Source organism: Fundulus heteroclitus, chromosome 20 (assembly GCF_011125445.2).
Source record: "Fundulus heteroclitus isolate FHET01 chromosome 20, MU-UCD_Fhet_4.1, whole genome shotgun sequence".
Classification (NCBI taxonomy): domain Eukaryota; kingdom Metazoa; phylum Chordata; class Actinopteri; order Cyprinodontiformes; family Fundulidae; genus Fundulus; species Fundulus heteroclitus.
In genome coordinates this window covers 24,990,867-25,006,254 of record NC_046380.1, presented here as the reverse complement: position 1 = coordinate 25,006,254, position 15,388 = coordinate 24,990,867, and the positions used below count along the sequence as shown (strand labels likewise).

The 15,388-nt window shown below is 37.9% G+C and overlaps 3 protein-coding genes across 3 annotated transcripts in view; 1 reads left to right on the top strand and 2 right to left on the bottom strand.

Moving 5' to 3' along the window:
* Positions 1-1,191: 1,191 nt before the first annotated feature.
* myl6 (myosin, light chain 6, alkali, smooth muscle and non-muscle) lies at positions 1,192-5,055 on the bottom strand. Its single transcript, XM_012878166.3, has 6 exons — positions 4,919-5,055; positions 4,712-4,739; positions 2,748-2,891; positions 2,385-2,558; positions 2,161-2,238; positions 1,192-1,559 (listed from the first exon to the last, which is right to left on the bottom strand). The coding sequence occupies exons 1-6, from the start codon at positions 4,919-4,921 to the stop codon at positions 1,531-1,533; spliced, it is 456 nt and encodes a 151-aa protein (XP_012733620.1). The 5' UTR covers positions 4,922-5,055; the 3' UTR covers positions 1,192-1,530.
* A 616-nt stretch (positions 5,056-5,671) lies between these two features.
* Positions 5,672-13,677, bottom strand: LOC118567260 (elongation factor Ts, mitochondrial-like). The gene is given in 8 exon segments (XM_036151955.1): positions 5,672-6,154; positions 9,967-10,048; positions 11,341-11,463; positions 11,542-11,658; positions 11,660-11,671; positions 11,759-11,808; positions 11,811-11,828; positions 13,668-13,677. Coding segments are annotated over 8 exon segments (801 nt in total). The 3' UTR covers positions 5,672-5,765.
* The window catches only part of endou (endonuclease, polyU-specific), a gene marked incomplete in the record, with an annotated part of 32,789 nt that continues 25,919 nt past the window's right edge, over positions 8,519-15,388 (top strand). The window contains 3 exon segments of the mRNA XM_036151479.1: positions 8,519-8,732; positions 13,986-14,061; positions 14,170-14,284. Of these exon segments, the coding sequence (XP_036007372.1) occupies positions 14,004-14,061; positions 14,170-14,284 (173 nt within the window).

The window sequence follows — 15,388 nt, the reverse complement described above, 5'->3', positions numbered from 1 at the left end:
TCCAAGTTCAATTGTAGTTATATCCTGTCCAGAAAAAGGCATTTAATCAGATGATACATTTACATATATTGCAGTTGAATTCAAATTATAACAAAATATTACTCTCATTGTGTCATTTAATGCTAGTTTTAAAAAAGTTACACAAAGAAGCGAGTTACTTAAATTGCAGCAACCCTTCATCTTTAGCGTGTATGATTATATTTATTTGGACGTACTTTTGACCTTTGTTTATATATCTATCTATCTATCAATCTATATATATATATATATATATATATATATATATATATATATATATATATATATATATATATATATATCCTCTAAACAGGCTAAACAAAAACAGGCCTTTATGACTTAATGAAAAGAATTTGGATTTGGTACGTTAAGATCTACTTTGTTACACCGTGACCCAAAAATGAACCGGCATGCTCTGGAGCAAAGCTAATTTAAGCACCTCCACAGTGGAAACAGGCCAGTTTTAGAGAAGAAGTTAAAAACGGCATCTTAGTCATGCTTAATAAATCAAAATATTTAAACGTCACTAATCCGGTTCACTAAGTGAAACACCTTATGTAATTACACACAGACTGTCGTTTTCAGGCCTTTATTTCTGGTAATTATGATTTTCTGCTTCCAGGCAATGAAAACAACATTTAAGATTAGTATATTACACCTGACCAATAATTAGCTAAATCTTTAGTAAAAAAATATTAAAGGCTTAAAGGTTTTTATTTTCAAATGGTATTTTTTTATCTGACAAACGAGCGTCATTGGAGCAAATATTCTAATCATCCTACTCAATCTGCTTTTTCATTTCTCTTGTTCTTTATGCATTGTTAGCTCTCGGATTGCTGATTATTAGTTCTTGGCCTTTGTCCAAATAATTATATTAAAAGTGTGTTTTCTTTTGTTATTTTGTACCTAACAAATCATTGAAAAACACAATTATGCAGAGTGCATTTAAAATAAAACCATTTTCCGTGACTAAAATAATGAGATAAACCATGGGAATAAAAAGGAAAGCATTGCTTTCAATAAAAGTATGTTGGTTTTGTGTTTTCCTCTATCAAACATCTGTGGAAACGTCCAGATATCAGTATCTTCCCAACAGAATCCACTTCCCCCCAAAGTTAATGGACTTTTACTTTGATTTATATAGTACATATACACAGACATGGAGGCTAAACAAAACTTGGTGAACCGTTTTATTCAATATTTCTTAATGTAACATATCACATGATCATCTCCATCCAGATGAGAAGACAGCTTGACAGAGGCTGACTGCCAGAGATGCACAAGGTATCCCTACAACTGGAGCTGTACCACTAACTGTGCCGGCAAACATCAACAGTACTCAGGAAGATGAGATGAGAGGAGTTTTTCACATCAGACAGACAAGGCACATAGAAGAAAAAAAAAAGTTAAAAAGTACCAAAACAGTGTTAGAGGTAGGATGACATGGATGGAGGGGTAAGACATGACAGAATAAATCTGGAATAAAATTAAAGCTGGGATTGTGTGAAGTCCTTAACCGCTCATCACCACCCTGACCAGTTCTGCAGAGAGAGAGGAGGAAAGCTGGCATTAATATGGCAGATAGACGCAGAAATACACTTCTAGCACAACCATGGAAAAGAGAGTTTAACAAAAACTGCTTTTAACTTTGGTGTTTCAACAACGCTGGCAGTAAACCAGCTCACAGTCAGAGGAGACGAGGAGTACGACTGTAGTCGAATGACTTTCAGGTTTCCTTTCCTTTCTCTTGTCGTAAATGAGATTTCACTTTAGCTTGATGGTTAGGCACAAATTAATAAGTTGGTAAAATCCTCTGGGGTGGGGTTTTGTTGCTGTTGTGGATAGTTTGAAAAATAGTAAAAAATAAAAATAAAAATCATGAAATAAAAAGAGACCTGCCCTCATATTTAGTCACACGAACGCTAATGAGTTTGACTCTAAAAAAAACTACTAAAATGTCACTTTGGTAATTGGGGCTAATAATAAATGCTGGGCTTTTTTGATCAGGGGAAGCCTGGTGTAACGTTTGCTTCAGGAGACACTGAGCAGTCTGTGCGATGTCTGTTTTTGTGTTAGTATTGTGAGCCAGTCTTGTTTGCTTAATGCACTGTATTCTCCATTTATTGCTCTGGGCTGATTTACCTTCATAATTAATGCAGCCGTTGGCATCTTCATGTCCTATCAAAAGAGTCTCCACTTCTTCTTCTGACATTTTTTCACCTGAAACACAAAAATAAAATTCACAGAGCCATTAAGGGGACGGTTTCTCCTTTTTTTTTTTTTTTAAATAGAACAACACTTTTTTGTATTGTACCCAAACCCAGACATCTGAGCTGGAGGCCGACCTTTTATTGTGCAGGTCTTACCTAAAGTGGTGAGGACGTGACGCAGCTCTGCCCCCATCACTGTGCCGTTCCCCTCTTTGTCAAAGACGCGCAGGCCTTCGACGATATCTTCAAAGGAGCCCTGGTCCTTGTTCTTAGCGATGGCGTGAAACATGGGAAGGAACTGCTCAAAATCCAGCATTTTGCGGTTCATCTCTGCAGGACGCAAATGAGAACGCAGGAGGGAATGTTTTATGTTCCAGAATTATGAAATAAACCAATTCTCTGCGTCATCTGTTCAAATTTTCAAGTCCTAACCTGAGCCTAAAAAAAAAACTAAACAAGTTTAATCAACCTAAAATGTTAAATTTGCTCGTTGGGCGACATGTGAAATCAGAAACTTGCCTTCCATTTTGGGATTTCCGAGGACTTTCAGCACCTCAGCATTGATTGGGTTCTGTCCCAGGGCCCGCATCACGTCGCCGCACTGGCTGTAGGTGATCTTCCCTTCACCCGTCCGATCAAACAAGAGGAAGGCCTCCTTAAAATCTTAAAAACGAGGAAGAGAAAGACGTGCGGTTCAGCTACACAGTGCATATCAATCCAGCCACTGTTACTGACGAACCATTCAGACAAGTGCATAACATTCAAATTGCTCCAAGCGCATTAGATAAGGCACTGAAGGAACTTCTTCTGTTCACGATTTACCTAGAGTTGTTAACACATCAGGAGCAGGGCTGCTGGATAGATAGCTCACATCTCTTGCATCATATCAGAGCTAAAAAGCAAATAAGCTCTGCCCAATGACACCGATGAAATGTCCCTAAAAGAACTCAAGTGAATTTGCAGTTTCGATAGAAGCCATGATGTGCCTGGTCCTTTTAAAATACTCGAAAGGAGCAACAACTTCAGGAGTCCACTAGAAGTTTTGATCCACAGTGAGATGTACATTTTCTTTTTTGTTTTTCCTGATAATGTCACCTTGCGCTTGCCAAGTACTTTCTTACCAATACTTACAAATGGATTAAATGCAAAAACATTAACTCTTCATAGAACTGATCCTGTAATCGTGCAAACGTTTGGTGACCAGACATGTGATGCACTGAAGCCTCTTTATATTGATACATACGATATTAATTAGCCTTTCCTTTAGCTGCTCCGTTACCGTGATGAACTGGCGACCTGTCCAGGGTGCGCCATGTCTTTCGCCCGTTTAGTGAGAAGAGAATGAAAACCCATGCTGCTGGCTGATGTGATCACAGACTGAAGTTGTGAAAGGTTTGATGCATTTAATAGGTTGAAGAAAAACTAAATCTGAAAGTTCAGTGTTTGATTAGGCACAGATTACCAAACACAAACAATTTAAGGGAAAATCTGCAATTTCTGAGCTCAGAGATATTGGTGCATCTCTAGAAAGAATGCTTATCTTAATAACCTACATTTATGGCTGAATACTCTATCTCTCTATATATATATATGTTTTAACAGTGAAAATAGCATATTCTATAGTAACAAATATGCCTTTACTGCTGAATAAAGGACTAATACGGGTTAATTAACTGACATTTCTTTTTCCAAATAGACAAAGACAGAATATTAATCGAAGTACATTTGCTTAATTGCTTCTTTCCAGTATCTAAATAAATAAAAGAAGAAGCTATGCTAATTTTTTGTGGTGTTGGGTTGGACATATATTGCAACAGAATTTCAGCTAAAAGGATACAACGGTATAATTCTTTAAACTACATCTATTATCTTGGTATTGTTTGAAAGTTATTTGAATGCTCTCTCAAACGAAATGCTTTTATTATTATTATTTAATCCACATACAACTCTTAAAGATGTTACCATAGCCACTGCATTGGCTTGTGTAACTGCAGCATGATGTATGACTTGTTGGTCTGCTCCAGGATGCTTCTGAACACCTAACATAGCTAAACGAAAGCTTTTCTCTATGATTATGACCACACCAGTGACCTCTTTGTCTTGGTTTACTCCCTGATGCACACACACACACACTGCACTGCTAACTCAAATACTTTTCCACTCCCGTGCAAAAAAACAAAACAAAACACGCAGTTCCTCAGCAAACTGTTAGTATGACAGTGGCAAACCTTAAAAATCACACTGAAGTGCACAAGTTTAGAAAATGACTTGTTCATCACCACTTACCTTCAGGGTTCCTGCAGGTTGTAGGGAAACAGGAGATTTATAAAGCTAATTCAAATCTGAGCTGCATAGCATTTTATCTATCTATCTATATATATATATCTATATATATTTATTTATATTATTTATTTATATAGTTGTACGCCACATTATCACTGGTATTTTATGTAAGAAAAATCAAGTTATTTATAAACACTCACCCATGATCTGGTCTTCTGTGAAGTCAGACTGGTTGAGGCAGATTTCAAGACAGACGACACAACACAGGATGAAGCGTTGAAAGCAAAGAGAGAAGCGGGCTAACATTAGCTAACCTGCTTCAAATGTGTCCACATTTTACATTTAATCGCTAATTGAAAGAAAAAATATGCTTTGATATACGAGCCTGGGAGAATATCTTTACTCACCATGTCTTATTTTTGGCGTTTTATATGATACACAGAGAGCCGAGAGTCAGTCTACACCCCGAGCTAAACGGACAGCAGGCAGCTAACCGGTTTGGTAGGTACGCCCCCTGATGACGTCACGGAGCTCAAAGCCAACCAGCCAATCGCATGCAAGGATTTCAGAGCAGCATTTGTCACATATTTTGCGGGTTTTTAACAGCCGCTATAATCGTGCCACACCCAATATTCACACACGTTTCGTCCTTCTATCTTTTCAGGGACTTTGCATTCACTGCCATTAATTTTCCTTCTATTTCTATGGCCCTGACCCTAAACATTACCAGTACATACATAACCCTTCACGCATTCACGCATTAGTCCTAAATCTAAAGAACACTTCTTCTTATAAGGCCCAGCCTTTGGGTCCTCACAACGTAATATATGTTGGAGAAATGGTCCTTACACTGTAACAAATGTTAGAACACACACACACACACGCAAACACTAATTACTTCATATTTTGCTCAGAAATTAGCTCATAAATTTAAAAAACAAAAAAATGGCTAAGAAATTCAGAATTCCCCACATTTTTCTTGTTTTTCAGTTCCCATAGGCAAAATCTGTTTGTACTTAAAAAGTATTTGCCCAAAGGAGCATAATTTACATTTTTAATTATGAAAAGTACATTCAGAAAGCAGACACACAAAATTAAATGTCCAAAGTTCATCGTTACATGTTTTTATTTCCTCATCTCCACATACATTTTTTATTTTATTTTTTTTTACATTATTCTGTCATCTCATGTGTGATACCACTCAGTCTTAAAGCACATTAAAAAGCACATTAGAGAATCATTACGGGATTTCCTCTATTCTTTTTCCAGTGTCTCTCCACACTGAAATCGAACAAAGTCCAACACTCGGGCCTCTTGACCCTTGAGGAACTGCGCCACAGTCCTACTAGGGTCTGCCAGAAAGGTTTGAGGCAGTAGCCGTGTCTCAGATTCACCACAAGGCAGGTCATCCATGTTGCCCAGGGACAAAGGGGCCTCCCCCACGATGTGCTGTCCAAGTTTACGACCTAAAGTATCCCGTTCTCCATCCTTCCCACCCTGGAATATGACCAGAGCGCCGTAGCGGCCCATCACCACCTCGGTCTGGCCGCTGATGTTGCCATGCACATAGGAACCTATGTGCCACTCAGAAGGGACCCGCAGAATCACTGCCCTCCTCAGAGCCATGTTCTCACCAAGGCGACCTAAGAAGGACAGAAGATATGTAACTACCGATAGTAATCATTTTTCTGGAGGTCATTAAACATTTCTATTAAACATTGCATTTTCTGATGTACACATTCTAACAATTCTTTAAAAAATAAACAAGCTTTGCTCCACCATTCGTGTCCTCTGCCAGTGCAGAAGTGAGTTGGAATCAATCACAAGCAGAACACCTGCAGTACAGTGTTGTGAAAAAGTATTTATCCCCTTACAGATGCCGTCTTTTACCGTTTAGTCATGCTTAAATGTTTCAGAACAAATGCACTGTAGTTTCCAAATGATTTTTAAAGATTAAGCTGTATGAATCAACCTGGCTTAATTTAAAAGAGTAATCCCCTAACCGTATTAACTGGCTGTGCCACTGTTGACAACAACAGGGATTTCATGCATGAACAGCCTTTTTAAGGTCATTCTACAGCCTCTCAATTGAATGTAATGACTCACTTTGATTAGGCCACGCCTTTTAGTGATTCAGACGTTGAGCTGCTGCTGTGCTTCTGATATAATGCTGCATAACCCAAGTGTGCTCGAGGTAAAGGTCCCAAACGGATTCTCCTTCAATATGTTCGGATAAAGGGAAGAATTTGTGGTTTGATCAAGTACGGCAAATTGCCCAGATCCTACACCCAGAACCCAGACAAATAATTAATAATTGGTCCTTGAATTTCTTTAAGTCTGCTCATGATATGAGGCTTTGCCACTTTTCCTACATGCTGTCAAGACAGGATCTACAGGGTTTCCACCAGAAAACTGGCTAATCCTGCTGGTAGTTGTTGTAATGGATGGGGGTGGGGGTGCCGCTCGACCACATCAATGGGATGTCCGTGTCCGCCAAGCTAATAACAGCTAGTGTTAGCTTATGTTGTCTGGGTTGTTTACTACTAAACTGTTGCAGATAGAGGAGTTTTACTGACATGTTTATGTTGCAGTCATACATTGAGGCATTGATAATATTGACAACGGTCCCTACTATATTACATTACAAAAAAAAGTTAAGTAAATAAACAAACGAAGGCAGACTTAAACTACATGGGGGGAATCCTGGCATTTTAAGGCTGAGTTATACTTGCACTATGGGTTGTCGTTCAGAAGAACTGTAGATGTTTATACTTGGCCTGATGTAGGTGCAGCACTTGACATAACCAGAAATAATTGCATACTCAAAATGGCCGTACGGTATCGTAAACAATCACAAAGAAGAGTAGGTGTGTCTATAGCAGCTACAGAAAAACGTTAAGAGATTAAGATGAGGAATACAGCCTGTCTGTAAAGCCCATAGCAATCTTTTTTTAAATAAAAGGTTTAAAAAAAACACTCCGCCTTAATCAGTAAAAGCTGTGGGTTGCTGATGGAAGTGGCAGAAGCAGAAGTCAAAATCATTTTTTGTATCCACAATCCTGGCCATTAAACTCATCCCTGCAAATATGTCAATAATAGATGTATGCTGTTTTCAGTCACAGAATAAGCAGTAATAACAGAGCATTTAACGAAGCTTTGCTGCTTGAAACAACAAGCAACTTAAGTGGTTTCTTGATGCTACAGGTCTGCCAGCAATCGGGTCTGAGTGTGGCTTTTGAAATTAAACTAAGTTTTCTAAAAAAGGAATATGTGGTTAATTAATTCATGAATCATTGAGGGGGCTTTTTGTGTTTCAGGTTGGTCTGTGTAGCTTCCCTCCCCTTAACTCATTAAGTCATCATCTGAAAAATTAAAATAAAATTGCAATTCCTCAGGAAATCCCTAATATGTTTTTGATGATTTGAGACATGTAAATGTGAGAAAAAAAGTAAAAAAGAAAACAAAAAACACAGGAAATCTAAAAAGAGAGACAAGTACTTATTCAAAGCACCCTTATCTGTAGATGGTGTGTTGTTTTTTTTTCAGTAATAACTTCAAGAAGCATGAACAAGGCTTATTATGACGCTGCAATTACACTCCCTATGGATGTCATATGCATCAAACTGAACTCAGTGAGCCCGATTAACTTAAAATGCCGCAGGAATCTGACGCAGAACAAAAAGCACCTGACACTTGATTCAACACAGATGGGTTTCACTGTTCAGATCAGTGTATGTTCATCCAAAATGAACCAAAACCTAAAAGCTTTTACAGCGTTGTATTTAGTAAATGCTAAATGCACATTCCCTTTGCATCAAATGTGTATTTACCCTTTAACTATACCTTTTTTTAGCTGCAGAATTGTGTCATTACATCACTTTTGGGATACTGACCACCTCCCACAGACCATCCCAGGCATCTGACTAAGAGATCAGGCCGGTCAGGTTGAGGCAGAAACGACACAAATAAGGTCGTCATTCAGCCCTTCTTCAATTTTAAGGAGGAGCGCACGGGTTCAAGGCGCGGCAGATAATAATAATACATTTTATTCCAAAGCGCCTTTCAGAGCACACAAGGACACGACAGTATAAATCAAGCAGCATTACGGGAGAAGTCAGGAGTCTGTTAAGCTTCTTGGAGATAGAAGCAGTTTTGAAGGAACAGAATTGGGAGGATTTCCACAGAGTTTGTGCTGAGTGGACTTCTGAGTGGACTACCCTGGTGAGTTAGTGGTCAACACTGACACTTTACGTCTCTCTGAAATACCTGGAGATTATGCCAATACATAAAATGTTAAAATGTGAAGTCTCTTCTCTGCACTATTTTTTTGATGAGATTGTGGAGCAAGTTGTACTTATTTTATTGTAATCTTAATTTAATAAGGCTTCACTACAGCATTTTATTTTAGTCCTTTTATGGTGAATTCAGACCATTTATAGTATTTTACTTTACTTCTATATTTATTTTACTGTTTGTTTGACTGAATCAAGGGTCAGCAACCAGCATAGTTCAAAAAGTAATTTTTGCTTTTGCTCCTACTAAAATAGAATATGTCCTAAAAGAACCTTGGGGAAAAAAAAGATCACTTTTTTCAAGTTTGTAAAATACCTACTTGTTTAAATTGACCTATGCTTAACCATCCAAGATCCCTTTTTCTCAGGTTTTTTTTAATTTAATTTTATTTATGCATAACTTTGGCTTAGTTAATACAGATAGAATAAAATGTAAGTAGATTATGCATATCGAGAATTTTGAATATTTGTGAATTATTTACTTTTGTCAAGTTTTCTAAACTAAATAGAAGTAATCTTTGTCTTTTTTGCATTTTCAGTGCCATGTTCTAAAATTCTAAATCAAGTACGTAAAATGTGTTAAATTATGTTGACGTTACCAGCAAAAGGTTCCCAAAAGCACGGTAGTCCAAAGCAGCGTCTTATCAGGACTTAAATCGGATGTTAGAGTCTGGAATAATATTCTTCTGCAATGCTGTGCAGTAACTATAGTTTCCTAATTAGGTAAGATGTCTAAGTGTGCAACACTTTGTGAAGCTTTTATGCATGATTGTAAGAACCTAGAGTACCAACTTTTAAAAGAACAGGGCAGAGAGTGTGGAAGCACTAAAGATTCAGATTCAGAGATTAAAAGGTTTTTAAAAAAAACAGACGCAATTTAACACGAATGAGGGATTACATTCATAACATTGTACCACTAAAAATCAGTCAGTAAGCACAATGTTAGTCATATATAAAAGGCGCACCATCAATTTTTGAGAAAATCTAAAGATTTTAAGTGTGCCTTATATTCTCTTTCAGTCATCTGCAAGGTCTAAGTTAAAATCAGCACAGAAAATCAAAACCCTAATGCTTTCCTTTCATGTAAAATGTCCCGCTTTTAATCAGGCAGATCACATCTGTGCCAGGAAATAAATAATATTACCACTTGTTTGTTTACTGACCTATTGTGAGAGCCAGGTGGTCAGCTAATGAAGATCCTTCTTTCATACTGAGTTTACTCAACTCGTCACCAGACAGGAAACTCTGAAAATAAGAGTTGCACATCAGAATGGGGCTTATGTGAAACATCGACACAAAGCAGCACATAATGCTAAAGTAGAAAAAATGTTCCATGCTTCTTTCAGATTTGTATTGGTTTAAAAAAAAATCTAATAAAACATGGAACGTTTGTACATTCATTCAATACTTCGTAGACTCATCAGCAAGACCATTGGGACATTTCTCTAACAGCTTTGCACATATAAAGGCAAAATATTTGCTCAGTCCTTCGATACACAACTCAAGCTCAGACTGGTGAGACCTCAGATTTCAGGTTTTTCCACAGATTATCAGTTGGATTTAGGTCTGGACTGTGACTAGACTATAGTTTGATGTAAACATATGTTCTATTGTAACTATGGCTGCATGTTTGGGGGGCGTTGTTGTGCTGGACGGAGAACCTCCAAACCAGTCTTAAGTGTTTTATAGCCTCTAAGAGGTTTTCTTTGTATTTAGCTCCACTTAACTCTGTCCACCTTCCCAGTGTTTGCTAAAGAAAAGTATTCCCACAGTATGATGCTGCCATTCAGGGTGACGAGCACAGTATGTTTTTCACATTACATATCCATACGTAGGCCTAATTTGTTTGGTTTTTAGCATCATCTGATCAAAATATCATCTTCCATGTCTGCTGTGTCATCCTACATGACTTTTAGTAAATTACAAACACAATTGGATTTGATTCATATCACTTGACAACAAAAGCCAGACTTCGGCTGACGGATCTAACTGTGCTCAATGAGATCTTCAGTGTTTTTAGGCTTTATAAGCCAACACTGCTATAAACCTGTCCACAATTCAATCTCTGATATGCTTTATGTTAGGCTGTTATATCTATCCATCTATCTAAATACAATTTCTGATTTTGATTTGTACAGAAAATTAAACCACGCATCCTTTTTCTTCTACTTTGCATTTGTCTATCAAATTAAATCCCAACCAACTGCACTGACAAAAAAGGTTTGGCTCCTTTGGCATCTTTACTTAGGCATAAAAGTTTTATCAATTATAAAGTCTTTCTCCTGTGCATGTGAGCTGGAATTATCAATGTTGGTATGTTGCTGTAGACCATAAAAATAAATAAATAAATAAATAAAATCTCATCAGCTCGTCACAAGAGAATAAGGAACACCACAAAAAAACAATAATAACAACAATAAAACAATAGATAGTTAACAGAGAACTGTCCCCCTCCCACATGACTTTAGCCTCAAGTTTGAGGGTTACAAGTGTGCAAGACTGCAAAAAAAGGGTATGTTTAAATTAGCTATCTTTACCTTTACATATCCTGTCTGGCTTTGATTTTTATTCTGATGGTGAGTCAGTGTAGCTAAGGTCACATCCTTCACCAGTTGCCTGGACTTCTCATTACGAGCAACAAAGTCTGTCTCACAGTTCACCTGTAAGCGAACAAGAAACAGAGCGTTAACCCCAGCAAACAGAAGATTAAGCTCCGGATTGATCCCTGCGGTCCTTACCTCCACCATGGCTGCAGTCTGATTCCCCACAAACAGGCCGATCAGACCCTCTTTGGCTCTGCGACCCTCCAGCTTGCTTGCTTTGCTCCAGCCTTCTTTCTGGGCCTGCTCGTGCAGGCCAGGCTTCAGCCTGAAAGTCCAGCATCAACAACACGGTCACACACCAGTCAGCATGAGGGGGTGAAACCCAGCACCACACGAGTGCAGGCTGTCATACCTGTGCTATGTCATTCTCAAACTTCTCCAGCGCTTTCTTGCAGTTGATGAGGTGTAGCCGGTGTTTTTTCCTCAGTTTTCATCAGCAAGGCTTTATCAGCAAGCCAGCAGCTGACATCCAGAGTGCAAACACCGCACAGGCTGACCGATGCTGGCCTGAACCACACACAGAGGAAACAAGCAAATGTGTTTATGCTTTTAAGTAATTACAGGGAGATCAAATGTATTGAAATATAATAGGGGAAAGTCAAAAAGCCAACAATCTACCATTAAAAACAGCAGCTCTTAAAGCGCAGCTCCAAGCGAATAAAAAAGTCTACTTACCTTTAGCGGCTTCCTTTAACGCTTCTGAATAAAAAAGCTAACGACATGATTAAAGCTGCAAAAAACAGAGATGTCTTACGAAAGCTCAAAATGTCATTGAAAGCCACGCCGTGGAAGGAAGGAAGCCCAACAAGGACAAAAGCTTTCGGCTCCAGACAAATACTTTTATGTAGCACCATCTAGAGGACCGGAGGACCTGATGAGTTCAACAAGACAAAGCTGGCTCCCGACCTGCTGACGAAACAACCTACTCTACAATGTGACTCTGACAAAAAAAAAAAAAATTATGAGTAAAAAAATTATTAAAAAATCAATAATTAATTTAGTTATTAGCACTACTAGCCTACCTAAAAAAAGAAAGAAAAGAAAGAAAAGAAAGAAAGAAAGAAAGAAAGAAAAAAGAAGAAAGAAAAGAAAGAGAAGAGAAAGAAAGAACAGAAAGAAAGAAAGAAAGAAGTTAACCATTAAACTAGTGGCTGGACATAAAAAATAGTAATTAGTAATAGTAATAGTAATAGTAATCTCATCAAAAATGTCTGATAATTGGAGACTTTAAAATGAGTAATCTTGATTAATCACATTGTAGTATATATTACAATATTTGACACATTAAGCTAATCATTTAATTTAAGGAAGTATTTGATGACCAAAATGATAAGTAAAAACAAAACACTTTGTACCTGATGAAGCTGTTGGGGGTTGTGCTGCTGTATTTCATCCAAACTTACAGATGAAATGATGGTTTGGAAACACAAAACTTTCCACGGGCAATTTAACTTTACAGAGTTATTATAGTACTGCACTTAAGTAGAAAGCAATTTTGCATCTCAGATAAGATACCTTTCCTTACTTTCCAACCAATCTGCAGCATAATTACCCAAAAGGCTAAAATAAAGTGAAAAGTCCTTACTGTTACTTTCATTATTAATGTTTATCATCTTTTAGAAACAAGTAGATTAATAAATGTATGATAATAATAATAATCCATCCATCCATTTTCCATCACGCTTGGGGTCGCTGGGGTCGCGAGGGTTGCTGGTGCCTATCCCAACATTCAATGGGCGAGACCCCTGGACAGGTCGATAATAATAATAATATAATGTGTAAAATTGTGTAAAATGAATAAGAAATATTTTTTATTTTAATGTTGAAACTGCAACACAGTTCAAGACAAATCTTATGTTTTCTGCCCAAGCTAAATGGAAAGTTTCATTTGTAGTCATTTGTGTAAATATTTCATAATGTCAACATTACCACATTTTCCATTGATCTGAAACCCCGTGAGAGGAATATGTTTGCTTCATGGTGTTTACACATCCAAAGGAGCAGGTAACCTCAACGTGATCAGGGGCGCTGCACTAACAACTGCATGTTTTCACGTCGGATGGACCCTGAGAAGGAAAACATCTGATCAAATTCATTTGGCAAAAATAGAAAACGGCTTATGATGGATGTTGATTTAAGCTCTGTGTCTTGCTGAATAAACTGCCATAAGATGTTTAATCATTAATTCATTATTTAAACTAAAGTGTTTTTGAAACCCAGCCCTCATCATTATTAAAGCTAATGACCTGATCTAATTGTACGCTGCTGCATCGTAGACAGGTGCGCATTTCACATGGTAGAGTAATGGGAATTTACATATTTACTACTACATGGACAAATTCATCCTTTTGTTTTGCCTTAAACTTTTTCTTGTCATTCAACATACAGCAAGAATTCAGGCAAACGATAAGTTAAAATGGCTCATCAGAAAAACAACCTGCAGACTTCAGTCTTCACAATCATAACCAAATTGACGTGATTTTGATTGGGTTGAGTTCATGTGGCTCCCTCTGGATTGGCTGAGAAAAAAATCTGCTATAAAAGATGGACATGGTAACAGCTGGGACACCTTGTTTTAGGGTGGCTGCCGATCCAAGATGAAGGTCGCTGCTCTCCTTCTCCTTTGCATGACCCTGTTCCACCGGGGATACAGCAGTAAGACACTTTTCATCTTTCAACTGTGACATCACATCCTTATGATGACAAGCTTAGACAGGTTGAATGTTGATGCATTGTTGTAAAAGATTTCTGGTGTGTTTTCAGACAGCCTGGACTCGTGTCAGGGTCGGTGTGGGTATGGAACAGACAGCGGTTACTCCTGTCAGTGCAACACGGCGTGTGAGAAGTACAATGACTGCTGTTCTGACTATTTTACACTGTGCACGGGTGAGCAACAAAGAACGAAATAATCTGCTAACTGTGACGCTATCTCTTTTTGTAAGAACGTGAATACCTTTGTGAACCTTTCCTCTTTTCCCAGATGCTGCCACATCTTGTAGGGGCAGATGTGATGAAAAAACAACTCTCTCAACCCATGCCACTGCAACTCGCTGTGCTCCCAGTACAACAACTGCTGCAATGATTATGCAGACCTCTGCAATGGTAAACCCACCACGTTTCACCAGCTTTTTTTTTAACCTTTCCACTCCACATTATCTCATTGGCCATTGGCCATACCTGTCTGTCTGTGTGAGTCTTTCTGTCTGATATTTTTGACACCTGCATAGTTTCACGTCAGGTGTGAACCATTGCATCCCACCAGGAGATACATACAAGCAATTTTACAGTCTCATAATATATCCTTTAATTAAATTATTTATCTGTGTAGCGTTGAGCACATATCTTTCACTAGTTTGTCACAAAACAAATGTTTAACTCATATTTTAACACACTGTTAAAAGTTAATTTACTGACTAAAAACGTAACTCTGCGTAGATTACTTGTCGCTTTAACTTACTTTTTGTCCAGAAACTTTTTTTTTTTTTAAAAGGGCTGGCCAGAGTGACAAGCCACATCTAAAAGCTTGTTTTATTTTTATTTAGCTGTCGTCAAATAAGTGGGGTGGCTCGTGTGTATTTCAAAGTGGCAGGTCATAAAGGGCAATAAATAAATAAATAAATACATATCATAACTCACCTTTTCCTTTCGGAAATTCATATTCAAATAAAATGTGACAGGCCAGGGGATGGGCTGATACATTTATAGGCTTTCCTCTGGTAGTACACTGTACAATGTGTAATTGACTGGTCACCTCTTTATTACTTTGAAAACCCTGGGTACTGATTTTGAGCAACGTAAATTAAAACTATTTAATTTTAAATATTAAGATGGTTCAAAAACTGTTGCCGACCAGTCCAGGGTGTACGCCGCCTCTCGCGCCATTGACAGCTGGAGATAGGCACCAGCAGCCGCCTCACGACCCCAAAGGGGATAAGCGTGTTAGAAAAAGGATGGATGGGTTCAAAAACTGGCTTTATGACAA